Genomic DNA, 13,839 nt, shown 5'->3' on the forward strand with positions numbered 1-13,839 from the left:
GAAGCTCTACTTTCTTTTTTATCAGTGGTACTCTCAGTTTTTGGGGGTAAGTAAACGTCAGATACAGCATAGCATTCTAAACTTATGTTTCTCAATGTGTGGCTAATGGGCCTTTTGTATCAGAATTACCTCAGGACTTGTTAAAAATATCTATTTCTTGGTCCACCTTCTGTTTCAGTTTATTGTGAGGACAACACTAAGAAGCTGCATTTTCACAAGCTCTCTGGGTGATTCTTTCAGACACGGATGTTTGAGAGTTTAAACCCAGACAGAAACTCTGTTGCAAACCTCTCTGCGTGGCCAGCATCCAGCTCAATGGTCGGCCATGGGCGGCTCAGCTTGTTGCTCTTCTTCCCCTCTGCTCTGTTCTTTGAGCACCCGTGGGCCTTCTTGACTGTTGCTGCATGAGCGCCCAGCCCTTGTGTCAACATAGGACATGTGTTTTTTCAAGGTCTTTAATGAATCTCCCTATGACCTCTCTATGCAATGGTGTGGCACTGCCTTTTCAACAGAAAAGTAAAAGCAGTACATGGCAGTGACCAGTTCTCCTTGCATTTGGAATATAGGTCAGGATCCACCTGATTGACCTTGTGTTCAGAAGTGCGTCAGCAAATCCTGTTTCTAGGCCCTCCACTGGTGTCTTCCCTGCTGCAAAGAGAGGGCTTCTCAAAGCTGGGGGGCTTGAGGCAAGAGGTCATGTGTTTGAGCCTGAGATGTCAGCAGGCCAGAGAAGGAAAGGCAGCCTTGCTCCTTCAATTATGCAAGGTCCATATTCCTTCTCCATGTCTTTACCCTAGTGCATGGCCACAGAAGAGCCCAGCTGCTGAGCTGATACAAGGCATCCTCTGTTGAGCCTTCATCTGACCTCACTTGGCAAATGTCAGCAGCAGTAAACATGGCTTGAACATGTCACTGAGCTGCATGATGATTGTTAGAGACGTAAAAGAGTTTCTGTCATGAATAGTGTACTTGGGTGATGAATAGACTCAAAAGAAAAAAAGATAAATGACACATGCAAGTGTAAAATGAATATGTGAGCAGTGGGTTTACAGGAAGGCGAGCTCATTGTCCAATGTCAGGGGAGGCTGTCCAGATGCAGTGTGGCTTGAGCCAGACCTTGGATAGGCACATGCTTGGAGCGGCAGACAGGAGTGGAATGGGCTGTGCAGGGGTGGTGCCTAGGAAGCTGGGGGAGCTGGCATTCCTGGAAGGGGACCGTATTAGAGTTCTCCAGAGAAACAGAACCAAGGGGATATATAGAGAGATAAGAGGAGACTTCCTAGGGGAATTGCCTCATGTGATTATGGAGGCTGAAGAGTATGTTGTCTCCAGGCTCTAGAACAGGAAAGCCACTGGTGTAACTCAGTCTGAGTTTGAGGCCTGAGAACCAGGAGCTCTAAGCTTCAGGGCAGGAGAAGATGGGTGTCGCGGCTCAAGAACAGAGAGAATTTGCCCTTCCTCCACCTTTTTGTTCTATGTGAGAGGGCCCTAAACAGATTGGATGGTGTCCAACAATGTTGGTGAGGGCAGATCTTCTATATTCAGACTACTGATTCAATGCTAATCCTGGACGGGCATGGTGGCTCACACCTGTAATCCCAGCACTTTGGGAGGCTGAGGCTGGTGGATCGCCTGAGGTCCGGAGTTTGAGATCAGCCTGGCCAACATGGTGAAACCCTGTCTCTACTAAAAATACAAAAATTTGCTGGGCGTGGTGACATGCGCTTGTAATCCCAGCTACTCGGGAGGCTGAGGCAGGGCAATCACTTGAACCCGGGAGGCAGAGGTTGCAGTGAATTATTGCACCATTGCACTCCAGCCTGGGTGACAAGAGCGAAATTCCATCCCCCAACCAAAAAGCGAATCTCTTCTGGAAACACCCTCACAGACACACCCAGAAATATTGTTTTATCAACTATCTGGGCATCCCTTACCCAGTCAAGCTGACACATTAAAATTAACCACCACATGTTCATTGGTGGCCAAGAGACAGCCAGTGGTTGGAGGCTGTGGGCTAGCGAGAAATCAAGTTGGAGAGGCAGAGTGTCCAAACCAGCTCTGCGCCTCCCACAGAAGCCCCCCTCCTCCTCCAGCCTCTAGCAGCCTTTTAGTCCTTTGTCTCCCAACCCACAGGGTCTGGGTGTGGGCCCTGACTTCAGAGTCCAGTCTCGTTCCCGTCACCTGTTCTCCCAATGCCTCCTGTCTCTCCCCCAGCTTTCCAGTCACCATCCTTGGACAGAGCCCCCATTTTCCAGCTTCTGCCCCACTCTACTCACCCCCACAATATCCCCTATTCCCAGAGCTCCAGGTTCCCACCATTCAGGAGATAAAGTCAAAGGTTCTTCTTAGAAGAGGCTAGAAGGTGAGTTCCCATCTGACCCTAGTTCCTGGGGCCTCTCCCAGCCTGGTTTTCAGCCTGTTGACAGAGGAGGGGTCTAGGCTATCAGAGCCTGTCCTCAGTACTTTCCAGGGGCCTAACACATGTTGATTTCTGGAGCCCTGTCCCTTCTCTTGGCCAGTGGAACCCTCCAGTGGTCTCTGACTCTATAGTTGAGGGAGTGGTGACCTTAGTTGGGAACCTGGCTCCTCCAAGCCCCATTTTCCATTTGCTATGACTCCTCAAACAGTTCATGATGTGGAGCCTCTCTGAATCATGGCAGATGCACCATCTGTGGCCCCCACTTTCTACATGGTGAGAAGAACCTTGGGTGTTGCTCTCCTAAACCAGACACACACCAGGGGCTGAGGCTGTTGCTTAGGTTGACAGCAGAGCAGGTATGGGCAAAGGGACATGGATGAGGGGCATGGTTGAAGGAGGCCATTGGAGTGAGGATACTCATTGCCACCAGGCAGGAAATGACACTTGGACAGAAAGTGGGAGCCCCTCTTATCCATAGTTGTCTTCACGGAGCTAGAAGGCAAGTGCCCCAACCATCTTAGAGGAGAGCGCCAAAGATCAATCTTGAGAAATGCATCCTAATGTGTCATCCAAGTGAAGGCCCTGCAGTGAGGATCTAGTTTGAAGTTGCAGAGCCATGGAGAGCCCAGGAAGATGAGAGGGAAGACCAGGGCATAGGTACAGGAGACAAAGGCCAGCACTCAGGGCTGGTGTTCATTTACATGAGTGAATCCAGTTCAGCTTAGAAGGCTCAGGCTGGGATAGATAAGAAAAGATTAGGTGATGATATTGGCTTGGTTAGAATAAATCCATTCACATATTCATTTATTTGCTCATGCCTTCAACCATTCATGGATTCCACAGACCTTTTCTGAGTGCCTTCTGTGAGCTAGTGACATAGGTCATTAGACACAATTTTGCCCTAATTCATTTCAGTGTAGAAGGGGGAGGAGATAGGCATAAAAAACAAGTGTGGGCTGGATGCAGTGGCTCACGCCTGTAATCCCAGCACTTTGGGAGGCCAAGGTGGGTGGATCACGAGGTCAGGAGTTCGAGACCATCCTGGCCAACATGGTGAAACCCCATCTCTATTAAAAATACAAAAATTAGCTGGGCTTGGTGGCGGGCACCTGTAATCCCAGCTACTTGGGAGGCTGAGGCAGGAGAATTGCTTAAACCTTGGAGGTGGAGATTGCAGTGAGCCGAGATTCCGCCATTGCACTCCAGCTCTAAGCGACAGAGCAGGACTGTCTCGGAAAAAAAACAAAAAAACAAATGTGATCGTTTTGCAGATGCTGTGATGGAAGTTTAGATAGCAGAGGCAGAAAGGAAGGAGTGATAAACTCTACCTGGAAGTGGGAATGAGGATCAGGAGAGACTTGAAGGAAGAAGTAACACTCAAGGTGATTCATTATATGGAGTGAAGGCTGGGGACACAGAGGAGAGAGAAGGGCCTTCCAGAGGGGAATGGGCTGGGATGACAGTGAGAGGTCCAGGACCAGCAGCTTGGTATGGCAAAAAGCAGGCAAAGTGGGAATAGGAGAGTGGACAGAGAGATGGTTGTGTCCAGCCTGGTTTATGGCACTCAAGAGTACTGCCAAGTGATGGCCACAGGATTACGTGGCAGGACGGGAGGGGACACTGGATGAGGATGACAGGACATGGGCTGGGCAGTGGGAAGACTGGGAGCAGTGGCCAAAGTCTTTGATACCAAGAGGGAGCTGGTGCTCCGCAGTGGTCTGGAGGGGGCACTTTGACTTGCCCAGCAGTGTCAGGAGTTACAAAGACTTTGTTACAGGGAGATCTGGCCCAGGTGGTTCACTAGTCCACTCTAACTGTCCACAAGTTACCCCACTCTGTCCCATCCTCCATGTAACCGTGCACTTCCCCAGACTTCACCCCTGTTAAGACCCCAGGCTTCTCCTAAAACTGAGTCCTTCACTCACTCCCTCTGTAACACTGACTATACCTTCCACATCACCCACGATTCCATACACCTCAGCATGCCGGGTTCCTTCTTGTGATGTGGCAACACATACACACTGCCTTCATATGTGCCCATCACACACACACCACACAGGTGTGTCACACACTCACTTGCACACATTCACACCCTCGCATATGCTCATGTGCACTCACACACACTTACACACACAAACATTTGTAAACGCTCACTCCCACACTCATATACCATTCACTGTCACACACACTGGTTCGCACATGCTCACACCACACACGCTCACAGACACACTCATGGCAAACAATCTCACTTGCATACTCAAACTTACACACTTACACCACCCACAGCCTGCCCACTCACACACACACTTGCACACCCTCACACACACACTTGCACACACTCACACACACTTGTACACACTCACACACACTTGTACACACTCACACGTGCTCACCCACACACACTCCTTTCAGTTCCCGTGGTGAGAAGAAGCTGAACTGGAAGTTGGTAAGCCGAGGTCTGCCCACCATGGTACTGTGTTCTTCAGCCTTCTTAACTGTGCAGTGGGGAGGAGAGGCATCAGATGATATTTACCTTGCTTTCTACTTTTCAGTCTGTGGTTTTTCAATCTCCCTGACTCTCACCCCATCCAGGCATCTGAAAGGTTGCGTGGAAGCAAGGTTGAGTGAGAGTGGGGAGGGGGAGAAAGGGTGGCAGGAGGGTTTGGTTTCTGGGGCCTGAGTAACTCTGGCCTTGAACATGCCCGTGATCCCAACAGATTCCCAGGTGGAATAAAGACCTGGGGGCCCCAGTGGCTGCTAGAAAAGGCTGACCAGGGGTCTTCCCCTTTTGACTAACATGTCTTGGAAATATGGGGTCCGTGTTATATAAGGAATTCCACTCTCCCTCTGCCTACTGGGAAGATATTCTCCATATTTCTTGGAGTTCCTCACTGGTGTAGAAAATGAAATGGGTTTGAGGACATGTAATTTCCATATTTTTATTGGTGAAACTAAACTGGTTACAGCAATGCTTAGATGTCTCCACCAAGCTGTACACCTCATGCCTTCTCCTTTCTCTGTGTCTGTTTCTTCTTTCTTGCCTAGAAAAACTGTGAGCTGGACCCCAGCCGGGCCTCCTGCCACTTCAGACATTAATATCCATCTAAATTCATAGACAAGAGCCCAGAGCTGCCAGCCTGCAAGGGGGTGTTCCCAGGACAGGCCACATGGAAGGTGCAGATCAGAACCCAGTCCTTCCATCTGTCTCTGGTAGCCATCCCTCAACATCAGGCTGGCCCTCCCCTCGCTCTGGATTGATTTTATAGAATTCCCTAGAAATGGTTCTGTTAGCCCCAGGTGGAAGCTGTCACCTGAATGAAATCTTACAGGTCATATCTTTTGATCTTTTTCTAGAAGGTACTAAGAAGACAGAAACAAGCAAAGCCGCCACCACAGAGCCCGAAACAACCCAGCCGGAAGGGGTGGTGGTCAACGGGAGGGAGGAGGAGCAGACGGCAGAGGAAATCCTCAGCAAAGGCCTGAGCCAGATGACCACCAGTGCTGACACGGATGTTGATACCTCTAAGGACAAAACCGAGTCGGTCACCAGCGGCCCCATGTCCCCAGAGGGCTCACCTTCCAAGTCTCCCTCAAAGAAGAAAAAGAAATTCCGAACCCCCTCCTTCCTGAAAAAGAGCAAAAAGAAGGAGAAAGTGGAGTCCTGATTCATGACACCCTTGGGCTCCCTCCTGCCTCCTCTCTCTCCTCCCCTTCCCTTCTCCCATCTCTGTCCCTGCAAGCACAGGGCTAAGGAGGGATAGAGTAGGACCCTGGACCACATTCGGAAGGGGAACTTAGAGATCACCCGACCAACCCTTCGTTTTACAGTTGCCCAAGAGAAATCAGGTGACTTGCCCAAGGTCACACAGCTAGTTAGCGGCAGAGCCTGCACTCGAATTCAGGTCTCCTGACTTCCAGTCCAGGGCTCCTTCTACTACACAACACTGCCTAGTTGTGGGCTGCCTTTGTTTGGATGCTGTCCACCAATCTGAGCCTAGGGCAAGAAGGCCAGAAATGGGCCGTGAGCTCTCACAGGCTCAGACTAAATCAGAGGTCAAGGCTTCCCCTGAGTAAGGTCCATTTCTTCCCAGGAATCCAATCTCCTGCGGATGGAGCTATCTCTACATTTAAAAATCTCTTCTCTTTTCCACTTTGGGTCCCTGCCCTGCTGCTCAAAGTAACTAGCCAAACTGACCCCTCCAACAGAAAGTAATCTTTGTTCCCAAGGGCTGATGGCTTAGCTTGTACTTCCCCAAACATTAACCCTGAGCTTTCTTCATGGAACCTCTTGAATGATGGACGGAAGAGCTATAAGAGGTGGCAGGCATAAGGGCAAGCCATGTAAGCTGAGGATTGGGGATGGTTTCATCAACATAAGAGGCCAGGAACTTGACCCCTTTGAATTGTGCATCTCAGGCACTTCAAAACTAAAACCAAATTTAGCATAGGAAAAAGTTGTTTAATGCTCAGGGCAGAAATTTGGGGAAGTTGAAATCCTCTGTTGGCTTTGGGTTGTATAAGGAGGATCAAAACAACAGAGGAAATGCCATGACTTTCTAGCTTTGCAAGACACCTGGAGCAATGCACTGTACCTGCCTCACTCCTGTCCAGTAGTCAGGGGACCCTGACCTTCCCTCACCCCCAGAAACACTTGCTTACAGACCGAAACTGGCATCTTACTCTTGGCACCTTGACTTGCACCCTCTGAGGTTCCAACTCTGAGTCACTGTCCAGCAGAGGAGAATCAGAAATGAGCCCTTCAGGATTAATCCTCTTGCACCAGCTCTCAGAGAAATGCTGGGTGTCCCTGTCCCTGTCCCTATCTGTCCATCCTGGGGCCTGGTAATGGCCACAGTTATTGTTTTAAATGCCAACACTGTCTTCTCATGTTCTTCCGTGGGGCATTGATTAATGAGCATTTGTTGGCTCCTAAAAATTAGACAATCCATTCTCTTGAAAGCACAGTGTCTTGAAAGAATATTTTTCCTTTTGATCTGACTATCGTGAAAATATTTTTGAAAGTTCTTAATCATAGTTTTCCACTTTTGAGCACTTGCTATCTATAGACACTGTGCAGGCTTCACATACATTACATTCTTTAACCCTCACAGTAATCCTTTGAGGGGGGTAAGATCATTCCCATTTTGTGGGTGAGGAAATTTACCCCCTAAAATGATAATTGACTTGTCCCAGCTGACTTGGCTAGAAAGATCTGGATCCTGGATTTGAATCCAGGTCAGTCAGAGTCCAGAGCCCTTGCTCTTAACAGCTATGGTGAACAGACAACTTTAATCCCCAGGGGAGGTGGTTTTCATCCAGGATTTGTCTCTATGACTGTTCTCCATTGCATAATGTTAGCACTTGAAGCAAAGGTAGGGAACGCCCTGTGCTCATCCTCATCACTGCACGTGAAGTTCCTGGTCAATGTGGACTGTGGTGATGCTACTGTGTGCCTCTGACAAAGGAGAGGCAAGAGCCTTCTGGTTGGGGCGGGAAATACCATCCGTAGTTGGCTATTTCTTGAGAAGGAAGGAAACTGACCTAGGACCAAGGTAAACCTGACACTGTGTCTCTCTAGTGCAGATTCCTAACTGCTACCCCAGGCTCCATCTCTATTCTACTTCCTGATTGGGTCAAATTTTAGGAGGGACAACCCACTCATGCCTCAGAAAAATCTGTCATATGGGAAATGCCTTTAAAAGCCAATCCCTTGATGCCTTCTTTTAAAAAAAGTAGATTTCACATTTATTCATTTATCCTTACATGGTATTTGTTAAGGATCCACTGAGCACCAGGCATTATGCTAACGTTGAAAGAGAGCCATCATTATGACTAGAATAATAAGTGGCAAACGATGTTGTGAGAATGGTGAACACGACCTCTGATGCAGCCTTTTGTGTGTGAGTTGTTCTACTTCGGGGGTGATGTTGATTGCCTCTGCATTCAACACACTCTATTCCCTTGACAATGAGGCCTCACTTAGGCCTCATTGGGTGGAGTCTTGCTGCAGCATTATTCTTGGAATTTATGTCATGGGCCCACTTTCTATTGATAGATGAACCTGTCAGTTGGTTCATTCCTCATGCATTCCAAAAACATGCATTGAGCTTGGGTCAAGGGCCAGGCATGAGAATAGGCATAGTTCCTGCCCTCAAGAAGTTCATGAGCATAGGAGGTGTATAGACAAATTGCAAAACAGGCAAGGGTACCAAGGTGGCATAAGAAAGCAACAATTAACTATCTTGGGGACCAGAGAAACCCTGAGAGAAGCAATGGCTGTTAAGGTTTTAAAACAAAGAGTAAATTTCCAGTAGAATGAAAGGATTGGCAGGGCATGCCACGATGAGTGAAGAATGTGTGCAAAGGTGTGGACGCATGAAATGCCATGATGGGTTCCGCTGAGCAATGTGGCATTGCCAGAGCATGATGTGGAAGCTCAGGGGTTGAGGGGTCCCTTCATAGGTAGGCAGGGCTGAATCCTAAGGAAACTGGTAGGAAGTGTGGAGGAGCTAGACTTGTCATGGAAGGGGTTTGGAGCCTTTAAATCAGGAGAGAGTCATGATCAGAATTGCATTTTAGGAAAATCCCTTTGGTGGCTGAATGGAGACTGTGGACTGGATGGGTGTGGGATGGTGGCATGGGAGCTATGAGGCCTTTTTGAAATGTCAATACTAAAACATAGTTGATGGCCTGCTTTACACGATGTTTCCTCTACAGCAGATAGTGAGTTTCCAACACAAAATTTATTTCCATAAAAGTCTTTGGATAAAGCACCTTAAGAGGAATTTTCAACAAGGAGAGGGGAGCATTCAAAGAGCTAATGTTTCCAGTTTTATTTTGTCTTGGTGTAGAATTGCTGGGAGAGGTGTCCAGCCATCCTGCCATTTCTTCTTCCCTTGCACAGAATGTGGCACATTTAGCTCCAGGCTTGATTACATGCACCAAATGCTACAGAAACAGACATGTGGTCCAAACAAATCTACAGGCTATTAGAAAGGAAAGGCCATTTTCTTTGGCTGTGGATAAAAGTTGGCTGAAAACTTTGACCAATATCTGACTGGAGAAAATGTGTATTCAAGAGCTCAGATTTGGTGGGCAGTAGGTTCATGTCTGGTTGAGCCACTGTGCTTGGATGTGCTAGAGAAAAGGGTAACATTTGAACAAATGTGCTGCTCTGTGGCTGGCTGAGCTGGGAAATGGAGAGGTTTCTGAGCTTATTTCCATTGGAAGGCAGGCAGGAGGAGAGAGGACAAGAAGGATTAGTGGTTTCACAGAGACAGGCTTGGCTCCAACGGCTCCCTGCGTAGTGTTGGCTGCACCCAACAGTGGTGTGAGAGAACCGTCCATACCATGTGACCTTCCTCCGAAACTGCAGAAAGAGACACCTTCTAGCCCAGATCTGGACTCCCTAAAAGCCTCCTGGCCTGCATGCAACCCAAGTAACTGTCCTACTTTGGCCAGTTGACCCCCTCCACTCTCCTATAACTAAAACAGGGTTCTTCCTCTGTGAACAGATAAGTTCTTTTTAAAGGACTTGGGGGAAATTGGATGAAGAGCAGTAAGTTCTTACAGTAAGAACCCCACTGTAAAGCACTGCCCTCTGCCACTGATCCATGTAGACTGAACTTGAATCCCATTCCCTGTGGATGATACCGTCACTTGCTCATGGTGACATGGCAGGACAGTCATTCAGATGTTTGGCATTGTTGTAGCAGGGCTACTGCCAGTGTGGGGGAAAATGCTATAAATCCACTTCTTTGATTGCCATGGATTTGAAAGAACCATTTGCCCAACAGCATGATTCGCCTCTGAAAGTCTAAAAATAATTTTCAATTTTTCCATGAAGGTATGTGGAGGATAGACACACAGCCTACCCATAGGTCTGCATGACATGTTTTTTCTTTTTCTTTTCTTTCTTTTCTTTCTTTCTTTCTTTTTTTTTTTTTTTTTTTTTTTTTTTTTTTTTTTGAGACGGAGCTTTGCTCTTTGTTGCCCAGGCTGGAGTGCAGTGGTGCGATCTTAGCTCACTGCAACCTCTGCCTCCCGGTTTTTCAAGCAATTCTTCTGTCTCAGCCTCCCAAGTAGCTGGAATTACAGGAGCCCACCACCTTGCCCAGCTAATTTTTGTATTTTTAGTAGAGACGGGGTTTCACCATGTTGGCCAGGCTGGTCTTGAACTCCTGACCTCGTGATCCACCTGCCTTGGCTTCCCAAAGTGCTGGGATTACAGGCATGAGCCACTGTGCCAGCTGACACGTTTTTTCTTTTGTGTGAATTTTATGTTCTAGTTTTGGGACAAGGGTAATCAGTTCTTGACTACTGAACAAATGAGAGAACATTTACCCCTTACTCATTTTACACATGCAGGTCAGCAGAAGCCCTAGAGTTGGTTGGCACAGTCGCAGTTGACTCTGAGCATAGAGGAAACCGGTCTTTTTACATTCTCGCTCATCACTTGAGCTCAGTTGAACTCTCTAAGACCTTAGCACTCAAAGAGTCTGAAAAGAAATGAGGGAGAGGATAAATTTAAGCTCTCCACTCCCACAGAAAGGACAGGGCACCCTACAGTCTAAAAGCCAGTGAGGCAGCCTATCATCTGTTTCCCATCTGTTCTGAAAGGGATAGTTTAATGCAAGAAGTAAGAGGCCTGTAGTGACTGTAAACTCATGAACTGTGCACATTTCCACTTGCACCATAACATAAGAAAGCATACTTGGAGTGTAATTACTTCCAGAAGCCCCGTCTAACCAACCTATTCAGATGTGGCACACTTTCTGTCATAAATGAGAGACCACACGTAGAGCTCGGTCACCAAGGAGTGCCCAACATCCCTTTACCTCTCACAATGAGCAGCCACGCTCACCGGGAAGCAGTGTGGGGACTTCAGTGGGGTGTCCCTTAGTGGAGAACACCTTTCATCATTTTTATAGAGACAATTCCCTTGAGAATGTAGGCTTTTCATCTTAGGAACAATTAGGAAGAATCTCCAGCTGGGAGTGTTCTTACATATACAGAAACAATGGGTCGCATTGGTTCATACTTAGGTGATATTAGGTTTGGCTATATTGATGTTTGGTGCCGCTTACCTTCTAGATTTTCCCAAAAGTTGGGTCATTGCTATGGGAAATTGGGGCCTGCAGATGGGGGGGAAATGATCATTATTGATGCAGGGAAGGGGTTCAGGCAGAGCTGGAGTCTGAGGCTCAGTGTGAGAAAGCACTGGTGGTTTTCTAGTAGAGTCAGGTCCTGGGCTCCTCTCCTCACCCACTGTGTCCCGAACTGAGGCCAGCTGTGATCGGCAAATTGCTTATCTCTAGGTAGTTTAAAGAAAACGTAAGAGTTTGGGGGGTGGTGGGAGAATAACTGTAGAAAGACCCTAAACTCTTCTCTCCCCCAGCAAATTATCTTGTATAATGTTTAAAAACCCAAAGGCCAGATCTCCCCTTTTAACGTGAATCAGAAGGAGGATGGCAATTGGACCAAGGGCAGAGTGGCCACACTTGAAACACATTATAAAATGGGAATATATTTCAGGGAACCCCACCCCCACACTTCCACTCCACCTCACACCTGTTGGTCCTGCTTTGTGGGTGATTGATTGATACCCAAGGATGGCCCCACCTTTAAATTCCTGCAATTTATGCTGCAACCAACATCCTAGTGTTTGCTCTCTCCGGGAAGAGGCCAGGTGGGGGAGAACAGACGGTCCAGAGCCTGAGATCGCCTGGCTGGGGTGCAGGCAAGCAGGAACCCAGTCTAGATAGAGTGCAGTGTTCTCTAAAGCTATGGATGGTTTCAGTGAAATGTCTGTGTCTGACAATCGTCACGCAAGAGTACTTACTGTCTTCCTTTGTACATACATTGTCTGTGTTTAGCTTTTCCTAGTATTGTGAGGTTTCAAGTAGGGGTTCCATGTAAATACTCTTTCTGCTACTGAAATGCCGGCCCCCTGGAGTATGCATCACCCCCACAAATGGTTTTGCCTTTCTCTATGCTAACACTTTGAGCCACTGACGTGCAGATTGGTGGTTAGTTTCTTGGGCTTTTATTTTGCAATTTTATATATATACACATATAATATATATATATTTATGGGTTGGTTTTGTATAGTTTTCTGTTTGAATCTCTGAGCACCAAAGCTGCCCTTTGATTTTCACGAGAACTTTCCAAAGCCACTTCCTGAGCCCTCCTGCTGCTTTGGTGTCTGACGGTGATGCTGGGGTGGCATCTCTGCCCGTGAATTTCTGTATGTGTGTGCTGTTACCTCACCTGCAGACATGACCCTAGTAAATCTAACGTGCTTGGCTTCCCAGTGTGTGTGCCCCATCTCTGTCGGCTCCTCAGCTCTCCTGGCCCCCAGGGGAGAAGTCAGAAAGGGGGCCCTGTGGAAACATGGACCACGCAAGAAAATTGTACCCTTGAGGCCATTTCTCACACATGGAAAGCTGAACATGTGTCTACTTGTGTTCTGATTTGGGAAGGGCGGTTATAAAATACTAGACTCCCCTGAAAAGGAAATGGCCATGTGGATTTGAAACAGCTCTGTGGAGGAAGCTCAGTTTAGGTGGGTTGGGATAGGGGAGGAGCATTGCACAAACACATGTGGACGGCCCTGCAGGGCAGCAGCAGCGGCAGATCTATAGGCTGGAATGGAAGAGGGTGTCAGGCCAGAGTGAGAATCTTGGAGAGGGCTAAGAAGTCACCCCAAGGGGTGAAAGGGGAACAGAGAGACTAGGTGGGGAAAAAGGAAGAGAGAAAAGAGGAAAGAGAGCCTTTGGTTCCTCTTTATTCAAAAACTACTGTGGAAGCTCAGTATTCCTTGAGCATCCACACATATGTGGCAGGTGTTGTTTAAGTATCTCATGCATCGCACACACTGAGCCCCTATAAAACCCAGAGGGTGATTCTGTTATTACTACTTACTTTACAGATGAAGTAAGGAGACTTTTCTTGGGCCACGGGTTAATATGTGGTGAAGCCCAAGTTCAGCTAAGGTCTTGTGGGTAACCAAGCCCTGGCTCTTTCCGCTGCTGCTCCCTGCCGGGTGCCCTGAGCACAAGAGCAGTCCCCGTCATTACTCTCAGGCCCACTGTTCTGGGCAGGTCTGCTTTCCACAGACTGCCTGTATCCAAGGGTAGAGCCCCTCTTCCTCCTCTTGCATCCAGGTATCCTGAAGTTTCCACAGCTCCTGTAAACTTGGAAACAAGGAACCCAACCCCTCGGGTGCCCCAAAGCCGTCAGTTTCTCCCTTGCTGCAGTCACCCAGGAATCCACCTGTAAGGAATATGACTTCTGTGTGCTCTCACAGCTGTGTACATCAATCAGGTCAAGGACAATAGTCAATCTGCTGACACCACTTTATAAAGCTTGCTACAGTTTAAGATTATCATGCTGAGACCAGCCTGACCAACATGGAGAAA

The 13,839-nt window shown here is 47.9% G+C and overlaps 1 protein-coding gene across 1 annotated transcript in view; it reads left to right on the top strand.

Moving 5' to 3' along the window:
- ADD2 (adducin 2) overlaps window positions 1-12,728 on the top strand; it is a 111,132-nt gene extending 98,404 nt beyond the window's left edge. Inside the window, exon 16 of the mRNA XM_063695814.1 lies at window positions 5,774-12,728. Coding sequence (XP_063551884.1) covers window positions 5,774-6,084 — 311 coding nt within the window. The 3' untranslated portion in view covers window positions 6,085-12,728. The remainder of the gene's footprint in view (window positions 1-5,773) is intronic.
- Window positions 12,729-13,839: the final 1,111 nt, after the last annotated feature.

The sequence above is a fragment of the Gorilla gorilla genome, chromosome 12 (genome assembly GCF_029281585.2).
Source record: "Gorilla gorilla gorilla isolate KB3781 chromosome 12, NHGRI_mGorGor1-v2.1_pri, whole genome shotgun sequence".
Classification (NCBI taxonomy): domain Eukaryota; kingdom Metazoa; phylum Chordata; class Mammalia; order Primates; family Hominidae; genus Gorilla; species Gorilla gorilla.